The sequence below is a fragment of the Atractosteus spatula genome, chromosome 1, assembly GCF_055471065.1.
Source record: "Atractosteus spatula isolate fAtrSpa1 chromosome 1, fAtrSpa1.hap1, whole genome shotgun sequence".
Taxonomy (NCBI): Eukaryota; Metazoa; Chordata; class Actinopteri; order Semionotiformes; family Lepisosteidae; genus Atractosteus; species Atractosteus spatula.
Window position 1 is genome coordinate 20,790,315 of NC_142706.1, and position 25,415 is coordinate 20,815,729.

Sequence of the window (25,415 nt, forward strand, 5' to 3'; positions counted from 1 at the left end):
CATGGCAATGTGACAACACCTAGACTTAGTTTAAAGAACCTGTTAATCAGACCTCTGAGGGGTTTGACCTTTCTAGAGACAGATACGTGCCTGTTGCCTTTTTCTGCCTGTTACATCACTCCCGAAATTGTTCAGTGGGAAAAGCAGGACAGACAGAGCTCATCTCATTTCCTGTACAGGAGCATAGCAGCAATGGCACTAAAATGGCAGGCTCACAGCAGTCCTGTTCTATGGCGCCTGACCTCTGCCAGTGAGGGCAGCCCTGTCAGCCTTGCACTTATTAAGCATGATAAGGGCAAAGGCTCTGTTGTGCAGCAAGAGAAAAAAAATCATTTCCTTTCCGTCTTTTCTCTCTCTCCCTTACCTGTGAAACCTGCTTGCTGATCTGAAATCTCTGGGTTAGCAAGTTCAATTGCGATGTTATCTTCTTGTTGGTTTCTCTCAGCTCCCTGGCGGAGTTCTGAGCTGCTCTCTTCCCAGTTTGTAGAACAGCTATCTGCTGCTGTAGAGATATGATCCGCTGCTGCAGTGCCAGTGAGAAAGCTCTCTTCTGGGCCCCAGTCTTCTTCTTCTTGTGTTTACCTTTTACAAGGAAAAATAATACCACCTCTGGTGAGCTTACAAGGCATTGTCGGATGCTTCCCTTTTCTCTCCCTTTGTGTATAAATCAGAACAAAAATCAGATGTATTGATACTTTAACATGTCTTTAACATTAACATTTAACATTTAAAAGGTCATTTAGTCTTTTTCCTCATAGAAAAGAGTTAAAAAACAGGAGTTGACTTAGAAATGTAGTGAAAAGGTTTTTGTACTACCTGACTTTAATTATTTTTGCTGAGGCTTTTATTCATGAATCTTGTGGATGACATAAAAAAAAATTCAGTGACTGACACAGAAAACTTTTTTTTTTCTCTGAGCTTGGAGTCAAAAGATTTTTTTTTATAGTCCAAACTATCAGGTTGTTTTCCTCACAGAAAATGTGAGGATGCATCTCCAGCTCTGTGCTGGACTGCCTTCCAAGATCAATCCAGAAATGTTAAAATTACAACTAGTGAGGCCTAGTTCTGTAGTTCAGTTCCAGTGACCATGTTATAGGACAAATATTACTGCAAAATAAAAAGTAGTCAGGTCTGAAAGAAAACGTAACACTAAAATCAGCAAAATCTTTATAGCCTGAGTCAGAGAAAAGCACATGGGGACTTGATTCAGAAAAGTATTGACAACTGATTGACCCACAACAAAATGAAATATTAAACAGCAGAGACTTGTTTTTCATCAAGTGTTGTAGAAGTCCAGGACAAACCAAAGACTCTGTGTGGAAATATAATTCCTTGCTCAATAAGCTAATAGAAATAAGCAAAACATATCCAAGGGCCTCCTTGTCTGTAACTTTTATCTTCTTATTTTTGCCATATCAATGAGTGCATGTTGTGTAACTTATAGACTCCCAAGAGGCAGCTCTTCTTTTGAACTTTTTCCAAATTAATGGGTGGTAGGGTGGCTCTGTGGCTAAGGATCTATGCCTGTGGGTGGAAGGTTGCCAGTTCGCATCCTGTGGCCGGCAGAGGAATCCTACTCTGTTGGGCCCCTGAGCAAGGCCCCTAACCCCAACTGCTCCAGAGGTGCCATATAAATGGGTGACCCTGCGCTCTGACTCCAAGCTTCTCTCTCCCTGCCTGTGTGTCTCATGGAGAGCAAGCTGGGGTATGCGAAAAGACAAACTCCTAAGAAATTGTACAGTATATGGCCAATAAAGTGATCTTGAACTCCAGCAGGTAACTTGCACCGATTTTTCTAATAAGCCATAGCATCATACAGATTTACATTACACATATTTGCATTAAGATTACCAAAGTTACCTAAATGTTAAATTTACAATACAATAAAAAACAGATACTATACCTTTGTGTGTTTCTTGTCGTGCATTAGTTGTGGGCTGCCTGCTCACCTGTGTGATTATGTTTTTCTTTTGGATTTCAGTACTATCACATTCCTTAAAACAAAAACAATACCATTTGAAATGAAATATAACACAGCTAAGAACAGTATAAATGAAAGACAGAAAAAGAAAACCTGTTCCATAAAAACCGAAACGTCATTTAACCTTAATGGAGTTCTAGGCTCTTTAGCTACAAGCTTCTTGTGCATTGATAGAAATGTTGCCCTTTGCTTTAACTTTACAACATAGTAAACTGATCTGTCTTAATCCCCAAATCATACTTACTGATTAATGTATAAAGCAGTTTTCTACATTAACATGTAATGATCAACAACATGTTTTTGTACTAAATGAAACAAGGATTTTAGAATTCTTTTAGAATACAAGACAAATGAACAACACTTTCTCAAGCACATCAATAGGAAAAAACTGTGACACTCTGTAGAAAACTCATTGGTAGTAGTCCCAAACCTGTCCGTAAATATATCCAATTTTTTTTTTCTTTGAAGGTTTTTTAAAATAATTCTTTTTGAAGAATGAGAGGATGCATGGGACAGTCTCTCTGAAAGAAACCACTTCACTTAATTTACATATTTCTCAGGCTGTTACTGCTTTTTACGACTGTAATGCATCAACTTTACAAGCAGAACAAACAAGAAAAATTAGTATAATGAAGGAGTCAGGCCACAGTGCATTTATGTGGAGTCAAATAAAAGCTAAGTCTATAATAGTGATGAGTCCTTCTCCAAAAGACAATTTACAACATTTAAAAGGGGCTGTGGCCAGTCTCCATTAAATTTTACCACAGTTATTTCAACTGCTATTAAAAATATTTAAATTAGGAAAAAGATTTCCAAGTCACTTTTTACCAACAAAGCAAGATACTAAAACAAGATGCAAGTGTGCTACTTTTTTTGCAAACTAATAAAAGTTAAGAAGCAAAAATGCTATAGTATGTCGATACATTTCAATAAAATAAAATTTCTAAGTTCAGTTCTTTGAATGTAGATTGGGTAATGATTAAAGAGAAGTCAAATGCTCAGAAAAACAATTTTCCAGTTTTAATTTGTTCTGGAGCTCTGTCAGGCAGAATGCATGAAAGATCACAGAATACTGAAATTCTAGTTGTTGGGCTGCATTAGAACTGAGTCAACCACATCAGGCTGACAGTCAGATTTCTTAAATTAAAATCAGCACTTCTAATGCAATATCCATTTATCTTACATTTCCATTATAACTTTAAGGCAACAGACAACAAACAAGGCATGGTTTGTTTTTCCTCACATCTCATTTAAAGAATAATTAACCACGTTTTAACCTCATCTAAATGACTATATAGTTTTTAAATTACAGAAAATAATCACTAAAAATAGCTACTAATGCCAGGTGCTCTGAAGTTCTCATTACAGTACAGTGCGTTGCATAAAACAGCATCACCTAACATAAAGAGAACTGTGTACATTTGCCATCCGTTACTTTTGGAAATAATGAAACTCAGTAATCTTAATCTGGGCAATTATCAATACGTGTAAAGTTATTACTGGCAGGACTGATAGCTTACAAGGCAGAATGCAGCCCCAGCCACTGATTGCTATCACATTGTGATTTGATATTTTAAGCAATGTCAGGAATATTAGTGTTGTGGGAAACCATCACATACTGCACACTGGAGGAAAGCACTTTTAAAAAGCACCTTAAAAGGACAGTGCTTCAGATGAGAACTCTGTGGGGCCGGTATGGGGTCTCGAGGAACGTCGCTTTCTTTGCTGGTGCTCAGAGTGTCATCTGTCTCCCGGGAAGGGAATCTGCACGCTGCGGGTCCTGTGAGCAGCTCATCCAGGCTCTCCGAGCATCCCTCTTCACTGTCACTGGAGAACAAGGGGGGAGTGGAGTTTACAGATGAAATATTTCCACTGTGTTTCCCCACAACTGGAAACATGTACTGCAAGTGTATAGTATGTGGCACCTTATTTTAAAACTAAATTAGCACTTAGTCACTTAGTCACTCTAGGTAAACAAATGACCAATCCCTTGTACTGTACTGAAAATGTCTTCGTAAAACAACACTTATTTATAAATGCATGTTGAGTCTAGGAAAACAAAAAATATGTTAGCTTTAACTAAATCATTTAGGTAAAGCTAACATGTTTGAAAATGTTAAACATTACTTCTGCAATGCTAATTCTCTCAATTTAACCAACTTCCATTACTCCTAAATATAGTTCATTAGCCTTACAAAACAGGCTTCAGTTAAAAACTCCACAAGTACTTGTCTGTTAACAGTTCTCATGTCTTTGTACTCTGTGAGCTTACTTTACTTTTATCAAGAAGCATTAAATTGGTGAAGGCATAGTGGTAGGTGGTTTTCTTCAGAGAGCTGTTTCAGAAATAAAAACAGCACCTCTTCCAAATGCAGAAATAAAGAGTCGGAGTCTATGATACATGTAAGGTTAAAGAGTTATACATTTTTTAAAAAAAAGCACTCTTCTCCTATGAGCAAAGAATCAACATATGTAATATAGGTCCAAGAGTAAATCACTAATGATACAGTATCTTAAAGGTGTCTCACCTGCAGTTCACCCATTTTGCCTACAGATGTCTACACAGGAAGCAAACTAATTCACAAAAATATGATTCTGCTGTCATTGTAAAATGATCCACACAAAGAATTTGCAAATGAGAAAAAGTAAAGCATTCTTGTTTAGGACCTAATTCTTCTATAATAACATGCACAAATGTAACAAAGTCTGATCAAAGAAGCTGGCAAACTAAGGTGTACTGTACAGTAGGTCCAACTGTCAGGAAAAGAGCAGAAGCAAAAAAAAAATCTTCACCTCAATTTGTGCTTTATAAACAGAGTAAGAGAAAAACTAAAGACAGTTGGGGAATGTTCTGGCTTCTGTCTTCACCAGGGATGAAGCACAATGTCACTAACAATAACTGGAAAAGTGATGTTACACACCAGGAACAGAAGCTCTCAGTTTATCTGTGGTCCCAAGCACACCTACCAGTTTTTGAATACATGCATCTTTCACTATTCTTTAGCACTAGTGGATGTATTGCAAGTCTTCAGTTAGAAAAAAGAGTCATCACTTGGGAAGTCTATCTATGAAACCGTGTAGCTAATGTGTCGTAAGTGGGAAAATACTACAGTATCAGGATCAAAGATTGCAAAGTCATCTAGGAATATTTTGATTAGAAGATGTTTTCCTGTGATATGGGAAATATTATAATTGAGGAGATGGGATTTCCTTAACATTGTTCTTAAATGCAGTAATGTTCTTGATCTCATAGTACAGAACCCATTTCATCTGAGAAATCCCAGGTATACCGGCACTTGCTGACCATAACAAGTTGCAATATTTGTACTCTGTGTTTTTGAGCTGGGGTAGACTAATAAAACAGCAGAGGAAAAAAGAGCCAAGTTAAGATGTTGGATTAGGAGACTCTCTCCATGCTAGCAGCTTTACTATGCTTCTTTCCATGCTCAGAATTTCTACAGAATCATATACAGGATATAGATTATATACTATAGCTTAGTTATAGGATTTGAAGAATCTGATTGGATAACTATTTGAAAATGATTCCTATAATTCAATTAGCTCTTAAGATCTATTATGCAAAACCAAATGTTAAAGATGAAGCATTTTCAGGGGAAATTTGGGGAGTACTTCTGTTAACACACTGTAAGTAGGTATGATCCCATACTGAAATACAACAGAAACACAATGAAATCCCTCTTAAGGTAAACCATGCATTTATAGAAATAAATCCTCACTTTTATCACCCATCTAAATTTAAAAGAACTTAGGATACATTTTGATGTTGTGAGAGTACAGCCAATCGGAAGCCAGTCAGGTGACTGCTAAAAAAAACAGGAAGAAGAAGTTTCCAGGGTCAGTCTGTGAGAACGAATGTCTGTAGGCCAGAGGGCAGAGACTCTCTGTGTGCTGTCCACAGGACAGACAAGGACTGACTATGGACTAAAGGATGTGTTTCTGAGGAAAAAAAAAAAACTGTCAGATTTTTGTGAATTTTTTGGAAGCTTTGTTTTTGTGGCCAATAAGCAGTTCAGCTTATAGGGACTTCATGAAGAAGTTTAGGCAGGAGCTGAAGAAGTGCTCAAGATTTTGTTTGGTTTGGTTCTGGTGTTTTTGATTTCCCCAGAACTGTAAATAAAGGCAGAAAGGTGTTTTTGAACCTCACAGCTATGATTTCTTTAAAAATCCCGTTGTGACACGCCCATGGGTATGTCACTATATTAAGAAAATGTTGCCAGCGTTGCTTTTTTAATTGGTGCAAGTACAGTACAAACACAGTACACATATATTGCGTGATGTAATTTTGTACGAAAATGTCTTGATGCAGAATAACAGTGCATTAATTCTACCATTCAACTGCAAGATACCATGAATTGATAATTGTAAAGATGTTGAATGTCACAGTAGTTGGTGACATTCAGTGTTGGGAAAAGTTATTTTTAAACAGACATACAGAGCAATTATAATTTATTTGTGTAAGTGATTATTTTTAAAATTAACATTGGAGAAAAATAATTTTAAAAAGTCAATTACTGTGATCTGTGTAGTATGTGTTTAGTTACAATGTAAAGTAATACATTACCTCTTAAAAGCAATTTTCCCCAACTTCTTATTAAGTTAAAAAAGTAATCCCTCCTTTGGGACTAGAAGCAGGCCAATTAGTGACAGAAGAGTGAAAAAAATGTCTGTCAGACTATGGTTTACAATTCTACGGATCTTAGTTTGGCCAAATCCTTACTCATTAACATCACGCTGGGATGAAGTAGGCACTAACCCTGATCACAGAAGATGGAAAAGTGTCATTTTTTTTTCCTGAATGGAGATTTTAATCTGAACCTTGAGGATAGCTCTCTCATCTGATGGCCAGAGAGAGCAATTTACACAGAACTGTGCTGTGGAATGAGATCGATTTGCTGGGTGTTGGTCTGGAGTACAATTAACACTGACATCTGACCACAGCTTGTTGTTCATATAGACCTAATGCCCAGCACGATGTGGGAAACATTGTGAAACCAGTCCTGACTCCACTATTAATGAAGGCTGGCAGATACTGACTAATAGAACACTGTTTGCCCCCCATGCAGAGAGGATAACAGAGGCATTTCTTAATGTAAATAGCAGTAGTGGATTGGCTTTCATGATTGCCCAATATCAACCATATCATAGATCTGTAGGATGATTTGGGCTGTTGTTTGACAGCAGCATCCTGAACCATAGACTTGTGGAGCTGGTGCAAGAAATCGAGCATCACTCTCCCCCAAGCACTTGTGGGACATCTGTGACAGCTGATGGCTCACAGACTTCAGGAATCTGTCAGGGCACAAGGTGGTCATACCAATTACTAGGCTTCATTGACCCCTGAATGTTATTATGACATTGATTATGTCACAGTAAATCTATTCCAGGTGGGACTGTGGTTGTTTATTCTGCCTGTTGCATTGACAGTTGTCATAGTCAAAGTTGCCAAAGTCTAAAATTAAACTAACTGATAGATGGCCACCTCTAATCCAAATTATCTCTGGCAACACTGTATAATGTGTGTCTTATATGGTACCTGTCACAGTAGTTTTTAGACATGGGAAACCTACAAAGATGTTGGATAACATAGGACTTTATTCACTAATGTGGTTGACAGAGCTATGAATCGTATCAAAGTCATAGTATTCTTTTATGTTCCTCACCAAGCATCCATTGACTCCAAGAACATGACCTTCTGGCAGGACTCATAGTATGAATCATGGCATAAGCCTGTTTACCTGGGAATTCCTTTGAGCAATGCCATTCATCACAGGCAGAAATTATTAGACTGCCTGAGTGACATGTCTGTCACGGCTATGAGCAAGAGAAGGCTGACCCCGCTCAAGTCAGTGTAAGAGATTTGCTAAGCAGTGAAAGCAATGCAGCACAGGTGGTGTAATTACTTAGCCTCAAGTTAAAATGAGCATAAGAGACAGACTGCTACAGTATACTGAAAACGGTGAACTTCAAATTCAGGATGAAGTTAAATGTGTTACCAATCCAGAAACGTACATTTACTGTATTTTCTTTAGTTGCATTTCACTGAATAGAACTGACAAATTACACTTTATCATATGTTTCCAGGCAATTAATGAGAATGGCATTACCTTCAAAGACAAAAACTGGATGTGGTTTTAAGAAATACAGCCAAAGGCAGTTAGCTTTGGTAAGATCAAAAGTAAGATCAGGTCATTGGCATTTAGACGATATAGCCTACATTTTTTCCCGATGAATTCCTGGAGGGAATGTGTTAACCTGCCAGCAAAACTGACTCTTACTTTAACTGTTAACTGTGTCTTAAACATTCCCTTGACATATTAATTAACATAAAAATAACTCTCATTATCTTTGTTATACTGGAGATCCATGAGTTCTGATTTAGCTGTGCACTGTTTAATGGTGTTTTTAACTTATTATTTTAAAAATTGCACTGAAGTACTTCAATTAAGAACTGCAAGAGACCACATCATTTTTAACCATCATTCAATAAATGTTCGTTCAGTGGCTTTGCATAAAACATACATGAAATAATTAGTGTGGATGGTTCTTAATTTAAAGGATGTTAAACAGCTTGTAGACATCTGGTAGAAAGCCGAAATGGGTCATTCAAAATTTATCTAACTAAATTAAGGGAAGAAAAAAAAATGGTTTCTCATCCTGGATCGACATGTCACGAGATAACTAAACTGACTTAGTAGGCTTGCCTGGGAATCCTTAGCTGTCAGTGGTGAATATGCAAAGGGCCAGCAAATTAAATCAACCTGCCAAACTGTCAATTTCAAGCCTCATGACTGCATGAAAATGGCATCACTGGAAGAAATCAAGCATTGCCTTATTCTGGATTTCCTGGCATCAGTTCAACTGCTCATGCAGAGGTGGCTAATTTTGCATGCAAATTTCAGTCAATAAGCTCCGAGCAAGACATCCCAGGATATTTCAAAGGATCTGACAGTAGTTTTTTTTTCTTTTTTTTTTCTCCTGAATACCAAATCGACAGTAGTTGAAATTCAATCTCCCCATTTGCTTATGCTTTGCATATGCACACTGTCCCCTTGCTACATATGCCCAAAATAATGAGAGGAGTACCTGTCTCGGCTCATGTCCTCCCAGTCGTCCTTATTGAAGTTCTCGAATAAGCTCCTCATTTCTTTGATGGACTGACTGAGGAACGCTCGCCTCCGTCGGAGTGAGTGTTTGGCCCGGGCTGCTTTGAATTTAACCTTGGAGCCTCCTGCCCTGCTGCCCGAGCGCCGCGCAGCGGCCCGCTCCCGCCGGAGCTCCTCCACCTGCCTCGTCAGGCGGCTGCACTCCCTCCTCAGCTCGTTAGCGTCGGTCACTTGCCCCCTCAGGGCGGCCACTCGCTTCTCCAGCTCGGCTACGGTGGCCTGCAGCTGCTCCCGCTCCCCTCTGGCCTGCGCCACCGCCGCCGCCGCTGCCTCCCTGGCCTCCCCCTGGCGGCGCAGCCGGGCCAGGGAGACCTGCAGCCCGTCTCGCGCCCGGGTCAGCTCCTCGTTGGCCTCCGACAGCCTCTGTGTCTCCCTCTCCAGCGCTCTCATCTTCTTCTCCAGATGGCTAATCTGCAGCAGACCAACAATATGGCATCTGGTCTAAAAACCATGGCTGCAGTAACAGCATGTTTAGCAGATGAAACAAAACTGAAGATGGTTACTTTTGATACAGGGCCTATATACAGTATATAGACTCTTAGACAATTAAGAGTTTGTAAATATTAATGTTAATTTACAAGACAGAGCACGGAAGAGGATAAAAAACAACAGATAGGAAAATAAAACTTAATTTCATACTTAAATATTTTACTTATGTGAAATAATAATGTGAGCAACAGTGTAATTACTAGTAAATACTTTTACCAAAGAACAAAGTGCATGTTGCCACATGCACTTTTCCTATAGTAAGTGATTGATGTTACAGCGGAGGCAATAGTACCAGCTTTCTTGCTTATATTTCATGTGGTTTATCAGTGCCAGTGTGGCTGAAAAAAAACTATTTTCTATTGCTGTTAATCCCTTAGGTCAACCTTTCTTGTTTATCAACTTGTGGGAATAACATTTTTCTTTCGTTGTACACTTAAAGACACTCCTGCCCGTCCCTAGAGTGCAAGTCTTTTTATTCAGTGATGTTTGTGATATTAAGAAGACACAGAGTGATGGATGGTATGTATTTTTGGGTGAGAAGAAAAATAAAAATCTTCTGGAACTATTAAAGTCATATGTCAAATAGGATTAAGGAACAGGCTCCATTTTTCTAGAGTATATACGGGATTAAGTGGCTCTGCTTTTAATGGTAATAGGCCTAAATTGTGTTATGTCAACTGAATAATCAACATATAACAGAATTTAGCCACACGAAATCAGTACAAACCAGCTGCATTACACCTAAAGCTTATAACTTGGAATCAAAGCAGCATTATCAAACTAATGGTAGATATTACACCATTTGGAATACTTTAACATTACCGTTGTTCATTTGCTGAAAGTAATTGTTATAAAGGATTGAAAGAATTGATTTGCTGCTGAAAAATACAAGCTTTGCTTTTTTAGCGAAAATACAAATGTGAGCAAACATCAACAATACAGTGTCATGTTTATGCTCCACTTTTCCATCTGCAAAAAAGCATTCTTATCTTGGTCTTATTAATCAAAGTTCACTTTCATTTTTACACAGTACATACTTTTGACTTGACTGTAAATATACAGTAAGTGGAAATTACTGTTCTCAAAGTGTGGACACTTTGTTAAAAAAGTTGTTGTTAGATGTTTTTTATGTACATTTTTACACAGTACATACTTTTGACTTGACTGTAAATATACAGTAAGTGGAAATTACTGTTCTCAAAGTGTGGACACTTTGTTAAAAAAGTTGTTGTTAGATGTACTGTAGCTATTAGTCAGTTGATAATTCTAGGGAATACTGTATTGCCGGCACTCGGTTTTATTTTTTACTGTATAAAACATCATTTAGTCATTTTTCATCTGAGAATGTGGTATTATTTTACTGCAGAAAGGTAGAGACTCCTTATTTTTGTATTTTTTATTGTAGGCTGTCAGTTACTCGGAAACTTTAAAAAGTTACAGAAACACTTTTGACAGCTTTGTTCTTTTCCTTCCTTTTAATTTAGTGCTTTGATATTATAATAGAAATCCACACATTCTTACCAGCTTACCAGGCTAGATGTTACTCTGTTTTACATAGCCTTAAAGAAATGTACGGTACTGTATAGATAAAGGTACTTCTTTTTAAAGTTCAAGTGCTGTGGGTTGGCAAATCCATCTGAATGAACTCTATTATGAGAGCCTGTGTGGACTGTTGACTTTCACACAAGCTCCTGTCACCCATTACTAAATACAAAAAAGGTCTATTTTGTCTCTATGTTAAATCTTTGTCAAGCCAGTTAAAAAGAACAGTAAATGCCTGCTGGGTGTATACCCCGAGGCAATCTCCCTTTATTTTGGCACTCTCTGGCCTCTACTATGCATGTTACCTTTCAAACAAAATTACTGTTCCTCTCGCTTACTGATGATAGACTGAAATAAATTGTGTGACATCCACACACTGTGGGGCCCGAATTATTTCAATTACTCACCCTTCCTAAAAATAAATTAGCGGCAGCATTTCCTCTTCTCTGTGTTATTATATTTAACATGATGTTTGTCATTCAGTAATAACGAGATGACAGCCTTCATTACCTGACCATATGGCATTTGTTAGAAGTACATGCAACTGTATCATCTGCTGTAAATTACTCCCTAACAACTTAATTCACAGTCCACAAATGCAGCACTAGCCTCCAAAAAAACAGGGAATGATACGTTTTCCAGACTATTTAAAGGACATGCTGCTCCATCTGCCATTAGTAAGACATTAAACCAGAGATCATCTACTCTACGCAGAAACTAGCAATGAAGATGTTCATTCAGTGGATACGCAGTAGGAAATTAAATGTAGCTGTACTTCATTATGACTGGTGTGCCCTATTATTTCTGTAGCTGACATTCTGACACCAAAATGTATACTGGAAGATTAGAAATTCTGCAGATCGAAGTGGCCTGGTTTTACAGATTGGTAGATAATACGGACAGAAATTCATCAGTTTGAAACAAAAAAAAGAATGATTTGTGGATTTTTATAAAGAAATACAATTAAAGATTCGATTCTCAGGAAGTTCATATGTCTCAGTAACTTTTTACTATATCCACAAGATGTTTAAAGGAGGCAGTTCTCCCATTTCTCCCTTCCTCTTATCAATTTCAGCTATACACCTGATTTTGATAAACACTTAGGATTCCTCGACACCCTTTACTTCGATTTTACTATTGATGTTCAACTCAATTTAAGATGGAAGGCTGGGGAGGCCGGTCGTGACGGAAACCTGCTATCTGGCAAACCACCTCCTGCTGGAACAGAAGTTCAGAAGGTGCGGATTTCGGAAAGAGAATATCAGCGGAGGGCTTCAAAACACTCCCAGACATGTCTGGCTCGGGTTCAAAACTTACACAGCAACCCTCATAAAGAAACTCCTGCTGATGGAACTCCCCAGACCTCAGTGCTTCCACTGCAAAATCTGGCAACTGGGACAATGCAAGGAGAATGAAATACCTCCCGATTGCTCGTCTTTATGAAGACAGCCACAGGAGTTCCAGAAAATGTGAAACAAAAAACAAAGACCATTGTAAGAAAGTGTAATACAGTATAACTGTAAATCTTGAATGGTTTACAGAATATGTTTGATAGTCCCTTAATTGCTTATAACTGGTCGAGGGGCTTCTGTGTCCTCAGTGGTCAACGTTTTCTGTGTCTCTTTCACCCAAGTCTATCTCTTTTTGATCTTGGACAACTAAAGCTTATTCCTTGCTTTTAATCTTTGAAGTCCAGATTCATTAATTATTTTACCTTCTGGATCTGGCAGAGCAGCTCCAGAATTCAGATGGACTTTTGTAAGCTGTTTTCACCCAGTGCAACGTTTGCTAAACTGAGACTTACAGTCTGTCTTTAACACTTTTTAGAGCATTCAGGACAGCACACCTGAAATATTTAATCAGTTTGGGCTTTTTAACCTGAAAGAACCCCTAAAACAAAAGAAAACTGCATCTCAGATTACTCATCTTTAGCTGATTCCCTTGTCTTCTGTGTTTTTTTATTGACGTATAACTTTTTGAAAAATATAAATTCACCTTGGAATTCACCCCTACTGAAAAACACAGAACTTCACCAAACAACACTTTCGGCCAGAGAAATGGAAATAATTTTTCAAATGGTCTTACTAACAATTAGAACTCACGGAAGTCCTATATCTTATTAAATCTTGTTTAAGATTCATTAAAGATATTCCTTATAAATCTTCTGGACATCCCATTCTATGAGATCATCTGGTGTGCAAAAATATAGGGTGTACATAATAGTTCAATTCACATTGTTTATTTTGGTTTTATTAACATTTTACTAATTATTATTTAACTCTGGATGTTCTAGCTCATGTGATGTAGAGTTAACCAGAGCACGACTTTCTACACAAGCATGAAAAGACATTTAGATTTTTGAGCAAAAACATCGTTGATCTATGGCAAAGCATTCAATAATCCATAGAACAACACTCAAGATAGCAGATACTTGGAATTCTGTTGTTAATTCAGGGAATACAGCATATTCAGTATATTATTTACACAGATTAGTGTATATCAAAAGGGGTGTGCTGTAGACTTATAGAAATGCCAATAAAAACAGATAACTGCATCATATGAAATTAAAAACTGGATTGCGAGTGTAGATGGAACACTTAAAGACAACTTTATTAAAGTAAAAGCTTTAACCTCTACAACTGCTGAAGGGTTCATACGTGATCAGTCCTATTCTGGAGCTAGTAAATTGCAAAGTAGTCTCATTTTATTTTCCATTCTTTTTCCTTCATTCACAGTGGCAACCATGGCACATGGGAAATCTCTTTATCTGTACCTTTTGTAATGACTGTTCCGTTCTGTCTTTGTCCTCCTTTTTGGGAGTGCTGCTCTTGACCCCACCATCCTCCTCCAGTCTGAAGAGAAGCTCTGCCAGGGAACAAAGCACATATTGTGACATGACGTGTCTAGCTCAAACAAGCACCTTGTCATCTTCAATACCGCATTCTATAAAGACTCGATTAGCAATAATTAGATCTATTTTCTTTTCACTTTGTCTGGCCGTTCTTTGCAAAGATGGCTTTCCTACCTTAAAGTCGCATAATTGCTCTAGTCAGTCTTAAGATATTCTCTTAAAAGACGCATTCTTTGCAATTAAGTGGTAGGTGCCCAGGTAGTCTAATCTGTTTGTATCTTCTTTCAGGACTAGTAGCAGTTCAAAAAGTAATAATTGTGAAAATCCAAGAACTGGGCACACAGTAAAACTGATTTAGCTTAACCTACTGTAGCTTTGCAGGTCCAATAGCTTTAAAGTGAAAGCAGACCTTAGGGGATTTCCCAGTTCTGCAATACTTAATGACCCTTCTGAAACTGAACTTCTTCAGTGGCTAACCCACTGGAAGTACAGCTTTAAGTATTTCAAAATTGTTTATGCAGTTGAGCCTAGTGAGTAAGCAAGCTGAGCAAGCCTAGTGCCAAGCAAGCTGAATAACAAACATTGATTAAAGAGCACAACAGGGTGCCTGAGTGATACAAATACTGTACATGAGTACTGCAGTACACAGTATAGCAAGGAGTCAATCATAGGCATCATAAAGAATGCATAGGACAGATATATAGATAGATATCCTACTTAAATAATGTAACCTTGTTAATTTACAGTTAAACCAATATTCTCATTTAAGTGGGACTATGAGTGTTAGCAGTGTACATTAAAAACCAAAATTAAGTAAAATAAAGTAAAACAAACCTACTGTATACAAACTTACAGTAAGCATCCAGAATATCAAAACACCTCATTTAGTTGTATCATCTCACAAACTGTGTTATAAGATTTTTCACATCCTGTAACTCAATTTCTAGCTCAAATTAATTGCCAGCAAGCATGTTTCATTCTAATTTACACCCATCAATTTATTGCTGGTATTTGTGCTAGCAAACGGCATAGCAGCATCAGCATCATAATTGGAAAAATAAGTAGTTTTAAGGTTACACATGATAAATATTCCCTATTTCTATGAACAATGACGCATTGCTACCATCCACACTTTGAGGCAAATATCTGACTAAAAAAAATCTACTCTAAACGTATCAGAACTCACAAAAAACAAATAATCCAAAAAGATTTGGCGTATACAGATAACAAATTAAAACACATGATGTGTGCACTACATTTCCAAAGACCTGGGAAATAAAGTGTAGTACAGGGTAAAAACAAAACACAGTTAAACATGGCCAGGAGCACCACCAGCTACAGTACTTGTCATCTCAGCAAGTAAGAAATTTGCTCTATGCAATAAAGAGCTCACTGAAGCTGAACAATTTAGATGTCTTTGACTAACAGTAATTTGGTGACATAACATCTTAGCAAAAGCAATCAGTAGCACTCGTCCAATTAGTGTTGACGCCATAAAATAACTGCATGCTAACTGCTTTGCAAACAATTGCTGTCTTTATTAAAGTAGTATTTGACTGCTTAGTCCACTAGAGTGTAAAGTGTCCCAATTTGTTTAGTGACTGCAGCTGTACAGTCATATATAATATGAATGGACTGAATTTAAGAAAAGTGTTTAAAAAATAGTTTTTTAATGTTTTCTGGCACTTTGCCAATGGTGTATGGTACAGTTATACAAGCTACAAAACGCAATGTACTGTAATAGAATAAAATACAGCATTGTTTCAAATTAAAGTTTCAAGTTTCGAAATTACAGAAGGGATTGCAACACATGAAAGAGCGTGAGAAATTACCCCAAACTTTCTTACAGTAAGATTATTGATCCTGAAATGATGAATTATCTTATTTGCAGAAAAGTCCACTCACTACTGTAAAACCATACTGTTATTGAATGAAAGAATTCCTGCTTTCGTGGTATTTCTTGTAAACTGGAGTAATTTCTAAAACAACAGGTAAAAAAAATTATAAACCAAGAACTGAGGTTAGCCATTCTTCATGAGACAGTAACTAGGAAAAGTCAACTGCACCTCATTTTAATTGTGTACTTTGACAGTTCATAACACAAGATAAGATCACTTTATTGGTCATATACAATTTCTTGTATTAGGACTTTGTCTTTCTGCATACCCCAGCTTGCTCTCCATGAGACACACAGACAGGGAGAGAAGCTTGGGGTCAGAGCACAGGGTCAGCCATTTATACGGCGCCCCTGGAGCAGTTGGGGTTAAGGGCCTTGCTCAGGGGCCCAACGGAGTAGGATTCCTCTGCCGGCCATGGGATACAAACCAGCAACCTTCCAGCCACAGGCGCAGATCCTTAGCCACAGAGCCACCGCATCCTTCCCAAATTGCAACAGTGTATAAGGTAGACAGGGAATTAAATGTCATGTGCAGAGACAATCTAGATTATTTCTTCATTAAACAACAGGCCACATTAAATTAAAAGTCTGATCCATCCGCCAAACACAAATTGTAAATCCAATATAGGAATGTTCCTTTGAATAAAATACTAGAAGCTTCTGGAAAACAGAAAGTTGCAATTATTTGGAAGTTGCTGGCAGTTGGTCCAATAAATGGAAAGAAAAACTAGAAATCTGAAGCTGAGCTCCAAAATATAGTAAAATATTAAAGTAAGGCACAGCAGGTAACAATGCAAGTGTGCTGTGAATGTAGGATGTTTCTGTACTGCATCAATAATTGTGTAGCTTCTAATTAAAACACAAACCTTTATTTATAAGAATACAAGCCTCACACAAACCAATCTAGCATATTTATGGGGCTCCCCATTAAAACCTAATGAGCTCTTTATTCTGATTTCTAAAGAAGAAAGTCACCTTCCTTAACATTTTCATTCTTGATTCATGCCCAAATATAGTTTTATGAAACCAGACAACTAGTTTTAAGATAAACGCTTGAACTGTACACAAAGTAACATAAATAAAGCAAAGAAACAAAAAATAAAGGAGAATAACGTGGAGTCCCATCACATTGCATTCTAGTTCTTACTTATTATTGGCACAAATTATCAACCTGCTGTGTTCACATTTAAATTCTTTTTCCCCCCAATTGCTTTGGTTTTTACAGCAAAGCCAGCATGTTGCATCTTCTATCAAACATATGTTTTTCTGCACGAAAAAAGCAAAGGAAGAAAAGACCACAAAACTCCAAGGAGGCGCATTTTAGTGCAGTTGCTAAATCAGCATCTCAGACTCTCTTGGGTTTCCAAATGAATGCAACTTTCACAGGAAGCACTTTGGTCGCGGCTGAAAACAACGCCTCCAGCTATATTACTCTGCCATTCTCCAGGCGCTCAGACTCAGAAGCATCAAACACAAAGGGTTAAAAATGGGAGGAAAAAAAAAGAGTCTGTTTTAAAGAGTCAGGAGAGAAAGAAACAAAAGGAAAAAAAAACTTTTTGCTAGTTTAAAGAAGAAACTTTTTGGCTTCCCTTTTTAAAAAAAAAACTTTCATGCTGTATCCAGTAGCCAATTTGTTGAATGAGCTTAAAAAAGTTAAATATTGATGCACTAACTTCCCAAGTCAGCTAACCTTTGGCGGGCAAGAGAGTACAGGGGGCAAAGAAGAGGGATATTCTCCATAGGTTAACATTCCTTTTTGCATTAGCAATGGCTAACAAGTTTGTTACATTAAATTAGCCAGCTCTTTTGTCTTGCGCACATGTCACATCCAATTAATTGTCATGTGTGCATCTTATGAACACAGCGCAACACACAGGATCCTTAAGCAGAAAGAGGCAAATTATCCCATTCTCCTGCAGTTGGGGAATACGTACCTCAACTTTACCTTGATACTAATCCAGTGGCTCCCAAGCCACTTGTGCAGTGTCCCTAAGCACAGCAGTGCTGCATACATTAATGACTGTCTAAGGCACAGAAAGAAACAAAGACCAATGTGTAAATGCCTTTCATCTTCTGCTATTATTTATTTTGATGTCTATCTGGTAGACTGCAACCTCTACCCTTTGTTTGGGTCAAGGCATTCATCGGAATCAATGCAGTGTTGGGAGGAAGCATGTTTTATAGATTTTGTTTTGTAGTTAAATTCACTTTCCTTACAGGGCAATTTATGGTTTGTTTGGTTTGTTTTTAAACTCCTTAATTGAAACACAAAGACGTGAGACAGAAACACAAGGGTCAACTTCAAAACGTTCCTCAAAAACGGGAAGCCAAGAAACCAAAAAAAGATTTCTAAAAGCACATCTATTGGAATGATAAAAAATATATATTTTTTAAATTTCCAATAAAAATCTATTTTGTAAATGAAATATAGATGATCGATTAATAGAAACGTACCTCCTTCATTCAATTAAATCAACAAATGAGAGCAAGAAAAGGAGGCAGATCATAATCATTAAAAACTGAAATTTGTAAGACAAGCAGGGATCTGCAGGACAAATATTTCTAAACTTTGTTCTCTGTTATAATTTTTTTTTCTGGAGGAGGGAGGGATGTTCATCCTCTTGGATGAATAATCTCATTTTTTAAATAATCTTTATATATTGTATACTGTATAGTTATGTCTATAAAGATCTCAATGTAAACTGCACATTAAGTACATAGATAATATAAGGCCACTATATCTCACTTTAAATATTTTAATATGCAAGAATCAGTATTTAAGATACTGTAAATGTATCGTGACACTGAAATTACAAAAAGAGCTTTCTCTTGGGCTATGCCTGTATTTCAGCTAGGAGCCTGCACAAGTCTGTCAATTCCAAAAAAACATACTTTGACATATAACGTGACACCTGTGCGTTCAGTTACAGTTACTGACATGTTATGGAAAACCCATGTGGGTCACAACAGAACCAACAAGCGATGGTATTAGATATAAACAGGAGACACATTCTTTCATTTTTATCTAACATTGTATCTGTGTTAGTGGTTTATTAGCTAACTAACAAATATCTAGCAAGTAGGGTGTTAATAGGTATACTGTATTTTTTGTGTTTTCTAAATATAAAATCAATTGAACAAACTTACAAGGGAAACTCTTCCACAATCTAAAGGTGCAAATTGAGACGCAGACTAGGTTTGAATCAGAGGTTCAAGATAAATATACTTTTTCATTTAGCAGAAAATGGCTTAGGCAGCCATGACCTAGAGCAAAGAACTGGATCAAATTGTGCTGTGTTGCACACAGCTTCGAATATTGTCCTATTAAATCTGCATTGCTCATTTTTCATGGTTTCAACCTTACAGTATATACTGTATTTCACCAAATAATGCTGCAAATATCAATTGATTGCCAATCCAAGGCTGTGGATACGTCTTTTTAGCGGATTTTCTTCTAGAGTCACTATGTGATCAGATTCCAATTAAATGAGTTCCCTGTTGATAGTCGCAAGTTCCGTTTCAGGAAACTCTAATTCATTTCCAAGCTGGAAATCCATGCTTTTGGCAGTGGTGTGCACAAAAGAAATGGAAGCAAGTAGAAGCATCCACATGAGCCAGCCACAAGGTACTGTACCAGGAATGCTACTGCATATCAAATATGTACTGCCGAAAGACTAAGGTACTCATTTCTCTCCACAACCGACCTTGAGATTTGTACTAAAAAATGTTCCTATTTGTCCAACTGGGAATGTCCACACTGTATTACTGCCTCCTTCGGTCACAATAAATTTGTGCACTCAAAATGTTTTCTTTACAGGTTCTAGCAGAATAATAGGAAGTGAGACTTCTCAGTCAATACCCCACTAAAGACTTTTTTTAATACACCAACAGGCAGCCCATGTCCACAAAAGATGTAGCATAAGTAAATTAGTATGATGACTTCATTGCTATTTAACAAAAAATATCAGTGATAGTAGAGACACAGGTGGGTTTTGCATTGGCTCCTTGGATGAGTATTTGTAATATCCTTGCACTAGTTATATTAACCATATTATATATAAAGTATAAGAATATAAAAGCATAGAAGAAGGTATGCACAAAATTTACACAGGGATTGTACCATCTTATTCTAACTGATGTGACCTACTGTACTTAGAACCAGATAGCAAAATACCCACAGTGGTCGTCTTGGGCCCAATTCTCAAATACAGCATTAAACTTTCTGGAGTGTGGACACGAGTCATATTTGACAATTTTAATCCACCTTGTATCTGCCCAATGTGAGTGGTGATCTGAGTGTGGGAAAACTGTAAGCCATGTAGGGATGTCTCCAGTTAGACGCGATTTCTTGGAATGGAACAGATTTTCAGGGTGTTGTCATTTCTTGAGAAGGAGTGAAATTTCAGAATGTAAAATGGAAAGACAGCTGGTTCCATATAGTAACCTAAAAAAGATTTGTAAACCGCAACTTTAATAGGAAAGAACAGCAAGTTTGTTCTTAAAAAAACATAAAACTGAACACTTGAGATTAAACTTATGGAAAGGGATGATAAAAATATAGTGTAAAGAATAAAAGCACTTCCAAGCTGTCCAATAAAAATGGAATATAAAAAAGCAAGTTCATATAGTACTAATCTGCATCTTGAGCAAAACGGCAGAAGAGTTTGATTTAAAACAATAGTATCATTTTCTGAAATTCTGTACATTACATTATTGGTCACAACAATATAGCAATATATATATATATTGCTGTTCTGGATTCAGTCCAGAGAAGCACAACCTTGGACAGACAAGACCTGATTCAACCAAAAACGTAGCCAAAACATCAAATTTAAGATAAGTTATGTCTGCATTGCTCATTTTTATTCAAGCCTGTTACTGAATTCAACTGAATCAGCGCCATTGTGTTTATAGATGACATTAAGTCAATAGTGAGGAAGCATGCATTCATTGGTTGACCAGTTATTTCATTATTCTTACCAGTACTAATTTTGGAAATAAGGGAACATGATTTACATACTGTAAATCAGTGAATGATAATCCTGGAAAAGAAGCATAGAAAGCATAGAAAAATGATAAATTTTAATAGCAAAAGTTTAATGAAAAAATGTAATAGCAAAACACTTACAGTACCAAAGTAATATATCTGCCACAATTATGAAATCCACTCAAAGCTGCTGATATGAATACTTAGATTTATTTTGAATAGTGGTTTACAAAATAATAGACTCTTACGCTGGACCTTTAACTTCTGTTCACCGGATTTTCCGCAGAAAGTAAACATTAAAATCAGGCAAGTCAATGTTTAGTCTGTGGGCCACACAGGACTCTCCAAAAGTATTTGGACAGTGAAGTCTAAACTGAGATTTTCACTACAAACTATAATTTCAACTAAATAATTTCTCAAGACAAAATATGACTGATAAGTACAGTTCTTCAGTATTTGATGTTTTATTAAGTTCAGATCTACCCTTTTTGTTCTGATTGACAGTACTGAACCCCTTTATTTTGTAGGCAGTGAAAATATTACAATTGTCTGATATGCGTCTCTTATAGGGCAGGTGTTGGGTAATTAGGCACTCATAAAAGAGCTGTGAACATCCTATCAACCTGACTCTTTGACTTCAGACTCAAAATCTAGATGAAAAAAAGAAAAACAGACAATTTTGAAAAAAAAAACTCAGATTCGTAGCACAGAAATTGGGAAAATCAAAATTATCACTGGAATATACTGAAGAAGCAAAAAAAAACAAGCATTGTGTAATTATCCATCAGCCAAGATTAGTTTGGCAAAAAAACACATTTGCAGTTGATGACATAGAAACGATCGAAGCTGTCAAGGAAAATCCTAAAACAACTGTCAGTGAAAACACCATCATCCTCAAGAGTACAGAGGTGAAGGTATCAAAATCTACTGTTGACTGAGACAGTAGAATTGCAAAGCCTGCAAGATGTAAACCTCTCATCAGCATGCAGAACAGAAAAGTCCAATTAGAATTTGCTCAGAAATACTAAAATAAACCAGGAGAGAACAAAGTTACAAAAATAACCTGGGAAAGAATAGAGTTCTAAAGACAGATGAGACCAGGTTTAGGTTAAAATGGGGAGAAAGATGAAAACAACAGATAACCAAAGAACATCACCTAAACTGTGAAGCAATTGCAATTGTGGGGTAACATCATGTCCTGGGCATGCATGAGTGCTTCTGGAATTGGCTAATGTGTATTTCTTGCAGATGAAACTAATGATAGCAGAAGCAGATTGCAGAATTATGAACTTTAAAGAAACACTTGTCTGGTTATGCAGAATATGCTTCTATACTTACCATTCAGCATAACAAAGACCCAAGACATATGGACAATGCAACTGAGGAGGTTATCAGGTCTTACTCTGGTAAAGTCAATCTCCAGATTTAAATGCAGCTCAACATACTGAAGAAAAAACTTGAAATCAGAACATCCCAAGAACAGGCAATAACTCAAAGTAGCTGCAGCAAAGGCTTGGCAAAGCATCTCAGATAATTACAGAAAGATTTTGCTGAGCTCAGTGGATCACTGATGTCTTGCTTTTAGAACTATGCAGCCAAATAATGACATTTAGACTCTACCGAAAGTGAATTTGTGCTAATACTTATGATTACTTGAAAACACTGGGTTGAATACATGCTACTATGATGATGTGTACAGTATATTATATTGAACTCATCATGTCACGCCTGAGCAAGCGCTGGTGATCAGTCCCGCATACATACTGTACACAGGACAGCACACATCCCGGCATTGTTAGAACACCCTAACACGGTAGACATTCCCAGCTGGCAGCTAATTAAGTTATTATTTAAGTATCAGTTCCAATTTTCTTTAAATACTTCCTTCGCCCTTCACAACGAGCTGAGCAACTGCACGATTTCCTACGTCGTAGCTTCCTTATGCCAGTTTTCTTTTTCCTCTACGGTTTTGCGTTTACTTCTTTGTTCTTTGCAATTACGGCTCTGCAGCCCTGAGTGTTGGGTTACTTTTGTGTCTTCCGATTTCTTTTTGGCTTCCCTTTTCCCTTTTGTTGCAGTGTTCAATTTTGTTGCTAGTGAGCTCTCAGCGGCTTTTTTACCTTGTCACGTCATTACACATCATTCATATTAATCTCATTATTAATCACAAAAGCTAATTTAATTTAAAAAATAATTGTTGGTCAGCACAGTAAAAAGGCCAAATTATTAAGGAACATTTAGTTTTTGCTGACATAACTTCTTTCACACTCATACTGTTCATACAGTTTGAGCATTCTAGTTTTGATTAAAAATATCCACTTTAGAAAAAGCTTATATAAAGTATCCTTTGTAATCCAACAAAATGGACATCATTGTAAGGAGGAGAATACCTTTGCAAGACACCACACTGTATATATAGTACAGTATATATACAGTATAATACTGCTAACTTGTTTAGCAAACAGATTATTCCACTCAACAAATATAGATGTTATTCAGTTTCAGTCCTCAAATAAAAACAATAATTTTTCACTTATTGTGAAAAAAAACAACGAATTATGTACTATGGCATAGATGATATCAACACAGAGGTGCACTGATGTTCCCAAGGTATTATTTTATGCACATCATTAAAACAAGGAAATTAACAAAAAATAAGACCCTTTACTTAAAGTGGGGGGCGAGCGTTTGCTGAAATATGGGCACTTGCTTGAATGATTTCAATTTTTCTATTTCTTAATCTGATACTCCAGACATCTAGGGGAAATTCCTTTAATAAATAGCCAAAACCACGTGCTGAGGAAGAAGGAAGGGAGGAGTGTCAGATTTTTGTGACTTGAGTGATCATAAAAAAGCATCATTAATTTCAAGCACTATTAACAAGATAGTGCTCAGAAAAATGAAGAAATGTCACTGGAACCTCTAAAACAGAAGAAACCTTTGCAGTCCCACCTTTGAAACAATCCCCAGAATGGAAAAATGCTGCAGCTGATATTATCAATCAAAACAATAAAATCTTGCAGTTTTAGTCACTTTTTTTTAAAGGATATTGCGCTTCACTTGAGGAACTGCCAGCAAGAAGTCTTTTGACATCTGCTGGCAGTGTAGTTGGCAAATGTAAGCTGAATTTTCATTAACTCAAGTGCACAAATTAATTAATTATTAGAAAGATAGGGCCATGACCCTCACCAGGCAAAACAGACAGCAAATGAATAGATTGATAGAAACACAGGGGTTTTTTGAAAGCTGTCATTTTCAACATTTATCACAATTATTTATAATGTGCATTTTTTTGATACACCGTTACAGTAGCTTGTTCTTTCTGTTGATATAATTTCCTTTAGGATCTTTTCATGTCTTTCGCTGCCCTGCTCCACAATTCAAACCAAAAGGTCTAAATTCACCCTGTCATTGCTAGCATCAGTTTACTCTACTACGATAGTGTTGGAGTGCAATTGTAACCACTTTTAAGGTCAATTATGTGGAAAACCAAACTAAGAACAAAAAGGCTTTTAGGTTTTCTAATTATATCACCAAGCGGATGGACTCCTTCACTGGTTTACAAAATAAAGATGTTTCTTTTCCTTAACCACTTTGCAAACAACTGCATATGAAATAAACCGGTGGTGTTCATATCACCTGCAAACAAGATGAACTAAGTGTGAAGGCCTATTTCACATGCTCCCATGAGTGGTCGTTATAGACCAGCTTGGCTTTAAATAGTTTCAATTTTTAAAGGGAAGAGCAAACTGTGAACTCAGAAGCAGTTTAGATACAAGAATAATAACACAAAGGGCAAACAAAGCATCACAATGAAAGAAACTCTCTAAATTAAATGACACAAAACATTAACACTTTAAGAATAATAATGAGTTTAATTTAATGTACTGTATTACAAGGTCAGACTTAAATTTCCTCTCCTCAAAGAAATAAAATAAAACTTTAAAAAATCTTGAACTACATAGTTTTTGTTAGTTTCAGTTTTATTGATTTGATCAACATAACATGAATATAAGCAACGCAGAATGTAAAATCTTCCTGGAGAAAAGTAATATAAGCAACGTTTGTAAAAATACTAGAGCCAGGGATCCAATGATGATAATTAAATATCAATTCAAAACAACTATATACAGTAGCTGGCTTTTAATTAGATGAGTACAATAACTTAATATAACCCTATGAATCAAGCAGCATCACAACACTTTGAATCTGCTTGAAAAAAAAAAGGAAAATAACAGCAGCTCCACCGCCTCTTTGAATAAGCTGACTTTGAAATTAATGCAACTCTCACTGAAAGGCATCTCACTATGGCCATGAAACAGCAGAGCCCCACATTCTAATTGGCTCATCCTTTCTGCTATGACTGACTGCAGTGCCATAATCTGATTGATTTACCTATTTAATAGGATAATTTCTCTATTTAATATAGTTTAGAGTGCAAAGTGATATATTTATCCCCACTAAGCATCATTACCATCAATTTG

General features: G+C 36.8%; 1 protein-coding gene across 1 annotated transcript in view; it reads right to left on the reverse strand.

Annotated features, from left to right (window-relative positions):
- The window catches only part of cntln (centlein, centrosomal protein), a 190,471-nt gene that overhangs the window by 59,080 nt on the left and 105,976 nt on the right, over positions 1–25,415 (reverse strand). The window contains exons 15-19 of the mRNA XM_088933536.1: positions 13,970–14,061; positions 9,086–9,576; positions 3,634–3,808; positions 1,904–1,994; positions 365–582 (exon numbers count right to left, since the gene is read on the reverse strand). Of these exons, the coding sequence (XP_088789662.1) occupies positions 365–582; positions 1,904–1,994; positions 3,634–3,808; positions 9,086–9,576; positions 13,970–14,061 (1,067 nt within the window). The remainder of the gene's footprint in view (positions 1–364; positions 583–1,903; positions 1,995–3,633; positions 3,809–9,085; positions 9,577–13,969; positions 14,062–25,415) is intronic.